An 8,849-nucleotide genomic window follows, 5' to 3' on the forward strand; every position below is an offset into this window, starting at 1 on the left:
TTGTCTGCCATTAACCTCCATGTGTAGGAGGGAGACTTGAAGAAACCCTTCCAACTTCTCGATGAAATCATCTGTCGCCCTATTCTCAAACATCCATATTTGAGACATCTACCCCAAAGATATATACAATTACTTAGCACTTCCAAAGGTACAAGGATGCTTCACATCGAAAAATAATAAATAAGGGTGACAAAACCGATCTTGCACACATATGCAATTTGTGTTTTCATGATAATGCATTGATCAAACTAATGTGGAAGGGTGGATCAGAGGCTTCGGAGAAGCCTTTGACTAAGAGCACATAAAAAGCCGCAGTTATCAAGACATAGGCAGCTCACCACCTCATTAGCTGGCGAAATGGCGCGTGAAGGAATACACACTGCTATTTGTTCAAACGGATTATATATAGGTGAATCATCACTGATGGGCCGGTAAAAGACATAGTCAGAGATAACACTGGATAATCCAGCATTTTTGTGGGAGAGTCATCACGAACCGACTACAAAAGCAGAGGTCAGTGGAAGTACCTGCACCACTGACTGGCCAAGGAATTTGACCAGTCAGTGATGATAAGCCGTTCACTGATGACATAATGTGGTTCATGCCTTGACTCATCACTAACCACCCATTCATGGCTTCAACAACATATCACCGACGAGCATTTCGTTGCCAGTCAGTGATAGGCCTCATCTATGCCCAATGAATGGTGGTCGGTCAGTGATGAGGGGTCAGTGTTGTTCACAGTTGTAGCATTGGACAATGGGAAACTAGAGGCGGTTACTAATTACCAACTACCTCCAGTATATATCGTGGGCGGTTTTGTTATCCTGACTGCGTCCAGTGCTTTGGATAGGAAAAATAACCACATCCGATGGTGGTATTATAGGCGACTTTGTTCTGTTTGGTCACAACAACCGCTTCGGGGGGGGGGGGGGGGGAGGAGGCGCTCCTAATGTTCGGTTTTCTACTAGTGAATGTGACAAAATGCCTCTTTTATGTGACAATGAAAGTGCAATCCAGATCACTGAGAACCCCATGCAACATAGCTAAACCAAGAATATTTATATTGTCATCATTTTCTTCACGATCATGTGGCACACAAAGACATTGAAATTTTGCATGTTGGCACCAAGATGCAACTTATCGATATTTTCACCAACCCGCTTGATGAAGCTATATTCTGTGAGTTAAGCTTAGAGTGCTTGTTCCAATAAAGAAGATGTAGTTTGCATGCGTGGTAGTTTATCGGCTCCATATCAAGAGGGCACACCACCTTCTTGGCATCATCGATACTTTTAGGCAGCACGTTAGGTTCATATCGAGGGACGTGTCCGAGCTATTGGTTGTTGCCTTGATGTCCACAAGATTGATTGTGACACTAAGGCGGGTGTGTTTCGGCTTGCAACCCATGTACAATGGAGTTTTTGAGTCTTTCTAAGAGTCTCCAGTTTGGCAGCCTCTCCACAAGCCCCTCTCGCACTGGTAGTCTCTTCCATAATCAACTCTTGCACATGAGGGCCCTAGACCATTCCGGCCAACTTTCCTCCTATGTGTGTCGTGTCCGCTTCAGCTTCTTCATGTCTGTTGGACACTTCACTGATTAGGCCTCTTCATGTCCATTAGACTATTCATCATGTCCGGCCTCTTGGTGCTCCATCTCCCTTCTTATTCTGAGTCTACATGCCCTGCTTCTTCATCTGACATCCAATCATCCTCCTCAATATGACTTGCCATCTTGTACAACCAGGCATGAAACCATTTACAACAAGTGTTGATGCAACTTGCCAGAGTCAAGTGTATACAGAGAATAATGTTTCTGCAAACACAACATGTACAACATATTTTTTTGGCACCCCTTTGTGTCATATCTTGCACCGCAACCTCTAAGAACTTCGTCAAACCTTGAAAGGATTTTTTTGACACCCAGGGTCTGGTTTTATACATCCAACTTTGATCCATCTTTCCATCGCCACCTATAACAAATACATAATTGAATTCATTAGTTTATTCTAAAAAGATGCAAATTTGAATTTTTGGCATGATCTTTGCTAAAATGGGATGTATTGAGTGCCAAAAATTCAATGAAATGAAAATGAATCAGCATTTCGTCAGAATGTTGGCGCTTATTTGTATTCCTTGAAAAAGAAAGACAACAAAGAGGAAGCAAATTCATCGCGAGCAACCAAATGTTGCCTCGGCTCAATGGCCCTGGCATAACACAACCAAATATATGCCCATACTATACTCATGCGTCATATGTCTTGCAAAAATACTCGCCGAAAAGTATCCAATGTGGTGGTGAAGGTTGAATCGATGATGCGTCTTAGCTAATTAATTAAGGAAGGTAGCCAACAAACTTATTATGGAGGGGGTGGGGTTGTTTAATTTGGTGGGCCCAGCTACTTCCACCTAGATTAACGAGGGTAGAGAGAGAAAGAGAGTGTTTGTAATGGAGATGGGAGAGAGAGAGAGAGAGTGTGTGTGTGGGTATTAATGGATGGGTTAAGATGGCAAAGAGAGTGAGAGTGGCTAGCTACATGAAAAAATGGGTCCCATAAGGTGGTAGAGGTGAGAGTGGCTAGATGGGAAATGGTGGAAGAGGAATAAGAGGGAGAAGGAGATGAGCTTCGAGAAGTGAAAGTGACGAAGAAGATGGGTGGGAAAAGCTACTAGCCCAACCACCTCAATTATTGCGATTGCACTAGTGGCGTGCGGCGATATGAACCCTTCACTGGTAACTTTGATCAAATTTGATCCTAGGGCGAAATATACGTGTGGCGGTCAGCGATATGTGCCCTCCAAGTGGTACTAGTACACCGGCGAGCAACCTAGGAGCATCCGCCACTCGTGCATTTAACCCACGGCTACTTTGGTAAGAATTTACTAGCAGCAGATGAAATTTTGGGTCTGCCACTGATGTGTATACACCAATGGCGTTTATAATTCCTACCCGCCACTAGTATTTGACCAAGATACCAATGGTGGGGTCCTGAGCCTACCCATCACGAATGTGACCCTACTTATATTTTTTTCCTAGTAGTGATTTATTGGATAAAGATATAATACAACAAAAAAGATGAGAGATATTAAAACATCAGCCTATCTGTTTGGTAGACTCTTATTGATAATCACCTACTCCTACGAAGCCTAGGTTGAACAGAGTAAGAAAGTCAATCATTCACCTAACCGTCCATCTTCCCAAGTGTACCTAAAGAGGTCACCGTAAAATAGGCCATTGTATTTTAGCTAAAATATATTAATATCTTATAAAAGGAAAAATATCGCCAAACTTATCACAAAAATGCAAAACCACCAATCATCTATATGGTACATCCTCCTTTTATTAGTATCATGGGATATCAGTGACTAGCTTAAAAATATATGGTGGTGTCACAAGATTGTAAATATTACACTGGTACAGACATGAAACAATAAAATTATTGTTTGAATTCAATCAAACGGGATTAGAACCATATTGTTTCTAAACATGGAGTATTAATTAATATTATCATATTTCATCGTATTATAATTTAAGTTTCTTGCACTTAAGATGATGCCCTCATTTCCTGGGACCTCCTACCCAAACGCAGATGCGCTGGCCAACCCAATGAAGACCACTTGGTGTTCAGTAAACTGCTAGATTTTTATTTTATGTTTAACAGGTGATCAGTTTTCTAAACAAGACACGTGAACAGTATGTTGAATGCATCACTTGCAAAAAAAAAAAGTATGTTGAATGCATCCCTAATTCTCTATTGCAGGACTTACAAAAGGGAACGCGAAAAATCAATCACCTGCAATGCATCACATGCCTTCTAGACGGATCGCCAAAGTTGAGCGAGCTGTTATGGTACATCCCACTGCCTTTATCATTCGAACCGTACATACGGATTGGGTACTCATAAGTAGTATCATACACGTTTACCATGATGGATTGCTTCCCCGCAAGCTGATGAAGCAACTTATCAACAAGTGCTTCCATATCAATTATGGCACCTAGATAGCTGTTTGCAAGCAAAAGCAACCAGTTAGAGAATCTGTTGCATATATAACATATTGGCTTTAATAAGATGCTCGTGTAGATTTTACCCTATGGCAGCTTGGATGAGCTCCTGCGGCCTCGCATTTACAACGGCCTCGGACGTGTACACAGAGTATGTCAAGATCACACCGATGCGGCCATTCAGTAGCTGGAAAGGAGCAGTCAGAGCACCCCTCCCAGATTCTCTAGCTCGTATGATGTTTTCGCGATCATCCTGTACGAAAGCAAACCAAATGCCCCTCTTTAGCATCAAACAATGTTCCCAGGAAAATTAGCATGACACATAATTGATTCCGAATATACAATTATTCCTCAAAATAAATTAAACCAAGATAATAAATAACCACACTGTAAGTTTTTTTTTTTGAGGGAAGGCCATCATGACTAGTTTTAACCACACTGTAAGTTGGTAAAAGAAAATACTGTTAAAACACATGCAACAGCGCTGAGCTGTAAAACCACATGGTGAGCACCAGCAGTTCCGGTTTTATACGGACGGCGGGCACTAGGCTAAAGGATAAATCTAGTTAGCTTGACAGCGGGAAAAAAAAGGAAACAACCGAGATATATACGAAAGCAAGCAAATCCTCACGCACAGCGCCGGAGAGCATGTCAAATGAGATGACGTTCTTGTAGGCGTCCTGCGCGAAGATGACAGGGGCGTACTCCTCGTCCGGCTCGCGGATCATCGCCCCGGCGGCGTCCCCCTCCCCCTGCGAATTCGGGGAGTACATCTTCTTGATGCTCCACCCCTGCTGCCGCTCGAACTGGTCCCGCTCGGCGTGCGTGACCCGCACCGCGTAAGCGACCCCGCTTGTCAGCGGCCGCTCGAACGCCGTCCTCTCCATGTACGTCGCGAATGTCACCTGCAGCCAACGAAAACAAACATAAATCGACTCCGCCGTCGCCGTTGAAGGTGGAACGGAGAGCAGAGCGAGAAGAAGTTGAGCCAGCCGTACCTGGTTGATGGAGGAAGGATTCCCGGAGTGGTGGAAGGTGTTGACGAGGATGGCGAGGGCATGGAGGTGGTTCATGCTGACGTTGAACTGATCCTGGAGCATGCGGGCGCGCTCGTCGCACATGCTGGCGAGCGAGTCCCGGCGCTTCTCGACGGCGTTGGAGTTGATGTAGTGGAAGAGGTGGAAGGAGGCGAGCGTGGAGCCGATGATCCAGAGCACCAGCAGCGATCGCCACCACCGCTCCCGCGCCTTGCGCGAGCCGAAGTATTTGCTGTACACGTGGCATCCCAGCATCTTCGTCGACTCCGCCAGCGTGGCACCGGCTCCGAGCGGGGACAAGCGGGAGAAAGGGCCAGCCGGCGCCGACAAAACGTCCCGCGCGCCAACGGGGAAGAAGCTGAGCCGCTCTGGTAGGTGTTTCAAAAACTGATCACCTGTTAAAAATAAAGAAAAGTCTAGCAGTTTACTGAACACCAAGGGCGCTGATAATTTTTTCATCTTAAGTGTCCTCTTTTCACAGGAGAGGTAAGAGTATGTAGTCGATCTGAACATACTCTTACTACATACTCTTACCTCTCCTGTGAAAAGAGGGAGTAAGAGGGGGTAAGAGGGAGCATGCTAAAACTGCTCTTTCTTTAATTCATGATGAAGTTTGGTCGGTGAACATAATTTCTTTCAGTTCTCGATAGACTCAAATTCATTCAACAAGAATGTCTGGGGTCCAGGATGCAATTGCCAGTTAATCACGATCTTGGAGCTACTTAGACTGATGAGAAGATATTGGTTTGGGCAATAGCAACTTGAAATTAGAGACCAGATGATATTCTAGGTTTTTTCTTGACGAACTATATTAATCAAGATAATTACCTGAGTTCCAGCTTCGTTTCTTGGCGATCTGCATATACAGGCATACAGCACTTAAGATGATTAGTCCTTTATAAAGGCATCTTGTAAGCTGTGTACAAAATGGAATCTACTCTTTAAAAAGAGTTTACATCAATAATACTATATAGTAGCATCAAATGATTTTTTTTCATCTTAGAAAATAAATTTGTTGTGACTTAATTTATATCAAACCCAACATGCACATTGCACTATATGTAGTTCAAAATTGATATCATTTAGTGGGTGGGCGCGGGGCTCTGTTTTTTTTTTCAAAAACAATTTGGTGAAAGATATATCTTTTCCTAATCACTATAGTAGCTTATTAATTAGTAGGAGTACATCAGTTTGATTCGGTAGTTTAATCTAGACCTCACTGAAAATTGTGTTTATTAAGAAAATTTTGGTGAAATATATATATTTTCCTAATCACTATAGTAGCTTAATTAGTTAGTAGGAGTACCGTGTCAAAATTATCTAAAACACAATTTTCAGTGAGTTCTATATTAGTTAGTAGGAGTACACCATCATTTGATTTCAGATTTCTACGGAAAATATTTTCTTAATATAATACTTACATATTTTTTACTTATATATTCATATGAAAAGTAATGGTCATAATTCATGTTGGACACGGTGTCCATGTCTAAAACACCATCTATTTCCAAATGGGCGGATTAATTATCAACTTTGCCTACTTATCACTCCCATAATAAATGTACAAAACGACTACTAGGTAAAGAACAAAATGAAATTATTAAGTAAGCATTCATCATGAGTGGGAAGTTCGTGTGGGTAATTATAGAGGATATGTGATGCGGTCAATCACGTGTACCTCCTTCTCAGAAATGACAATTGTGGCACTAGTGGCCACATACATGATCAATATGGAAAGGGGTGTAATATGTTTCTGCCCAACGTATATACCTGGCTTGTAGATAAACTTTCTGTTGTATCAACCATGTTCAGTTTATCAACAATTTCGGCAATATTAGGCCTTTTCTCACGCGTGTTTTCCACGCAGCTTAATGCTATTTTGATGCATGTTGTAACTTGCTCTGGTGTGTACGACGACATTGTGTCTTGTAACCGTTTTTCCCAGTTTTCATGCACCTACAAAGTTGGAACACAATGCGAAAGGTGGCATGAAAATTAATGCATCACAATATGAATATAATATATGTGGAAAAAAATGTTTTCATAATACAAGATATCTTCCATACATGCTTAATAAATTCTTCTAGAGACATGCGTGCACATTTGGAGTAGCCGTCATATCCAGCCACTATCCTCGTGATTGTAACACCCAAACTGAATATATCAAACTTTGATGTAATTTCGCGTCTCTCGATGAATTCTGGTGGCATGTATCCACTGCATGGTATGTATCCAATGCACTTTCTTTCAATATTTTTCCAGACAAGCTGATTATATATCATGAGGCATATCAACTTACATTGTTCCTATGACTTTGATTGTGACATAGGTTCGCGCTGAAGGGAAGAGTCTCGACAAACCAAAATCTCCAATTTTGGGGACCATATTCTCGTCCAACATTATATTCTCGGGTTTCAAGTCAAGATGGTAAATAGGATCTTTGGATCCATTGTGAAGATAATTTAAGCCCTCACAAATGCCCTTAATAATTTTGAAGCGGGTGTGCCAATTGAGTCCGCACGATTCATCTGTGGAAGTAAACATGCATCATATTACCAAGACGCTAAAAATAATAATAATAAGGCTAATTTTGATTTACATGCAAAATAATAGTAAGGTTTAAGTAGAGCACCATCATACCTGAAATGTGCTTGTCAAGGCTTCCACCCTTCAAGTATTCGAAGCATAGAACTTTTTCATCCGAATGGGCAAAAACATACTTATCATTGAGCTTAACGCGTTCATTTTTTACATTATAACAGTAGCCAATCAGCCGGGTAACATTTGGATGTTGGGCCTTCATAAGATTATTAAACTCGTTCGTAAATTGCGTGTCATCAAGCCCAGGCACGGGATAAAGCCTTTTGAGAGCAATCTCTTCCCCATCAGCCAGCACTCCCTGCTACATTGGTTCATGAAGGTGCATACAATTATATCATTTTGAAATTATAACAAGATCGACGTAGGTAATAATCATATTGGCATACCTTGTAAACTACTCCATAGCCACCATGACCAATGATGTGCTTCTCAGAAAAATTATCCGTAATTTCTTTTAGTAACTGGAGTGAAAACTCCTTTGTCGTCATGGTATAACGCTAGCTTGGACGTCTTCTGTTTATCTCTCTAATAACACGGAAACCCTTTCACATAGTTAGCATATATGCATACAAATTGTATGGAAAGAATAGACATAACCGCTATCAAGCTCGCAAAACACCAAGCACGTGACATGGCAACAACGACCCAATGCCTCAGCGCGGCATCCTTGTTGGCCAGCATCTTTCTCCAACACCACTGGCCAGGTCATTAATAGTGCCTCGGGGAGTCTCTACGGATGAGAGAGAGAAAATGGTGGCGACTAAGTTAGGGCTAGTTTGTACACAGAAGGTCCTGCCATTTTGAGTTGGAGTTGGAGGATTCAGGCCTCCAAGGAGGCCTTCCAGATGGGTGTGGCGGATTCTCGGCATGAAGGGCCTTATGGTTGCAACTTAGTAAAGTGAAATACCAGTAGGGTCATTCTCTTCTTGCCTGCGTTCATAGGGGTAGGGAAGGTTTTCAGTTTTATAAGTCTCTCTAATCAATCAAACATGGTATTCTCCTTGGGCTCAGCGTCATCATAGGCAATGGAGAAGGGACCATCTTCTCGCTGGACCAATGGCTTGGCAGGTTTCCGCTTTGCACGAGTTTCCTGATCTTTTTGCGATCTGCTCAGACCTGATGATTCTGATTTCCTTGGCCACCCACAATAAGAATTGGAACATACCATTTCGATAATCCAAGGAAACAGTAGCTTCGGATGCCTTATG

At 42.2% G+C, this 8,849-nt stretch overlaps 1 protein-coding gene across 1 annotated transcript; it reads right to left on the minus strand.

The window, feature by feature from the left end:
• Nucleotides 1-1,820: 1,820 nt before the first annotated feature.
• LOC123129345 (uncharacterized) lies at nt 1,821-8,129 on the minus strand. The gene is made up of 10 exons (XM_044549548.1): nt 8,028-8,129; nt 7,681-7,939; nt 7,340-7,568; nt 7,107-7,257; nt 6,811-6,996; nt 5,869-5,896; nt 4,639-5,435; nt 4,090-4,256; nt 3,795-4,004; nt 1,821-1,973 (listed from the first exon to the last, which is right to left on the minus strand). Exons 1-10 carry the CDS (start codon nt 8,127-8,129, stop codon nt 1,937-1,939), a joined length of 2,166 nt encoding a protein of 721 aa, XP_044405483.1. The 3' UTR covers nt 1,821-1,936.
• Nucleotides 8,130-8,849: the final 720 nt, after the last annotated feature.

This window comes from Triticum aestivum, chromosome 6A (assembly GCF_018294505.1).
Source record: "Triticum aestivum cultivar Chinese Spring chromosome 6A, IWGSC CS RefSeq v2.1, whole genome shotgun sequence".
Lineage (NCBI taxonomy): Eukaryota > Viridiplantae > Streptophyta > Magnoliopsida > Poales > Poaceae > Triticum > Triticum aestivum.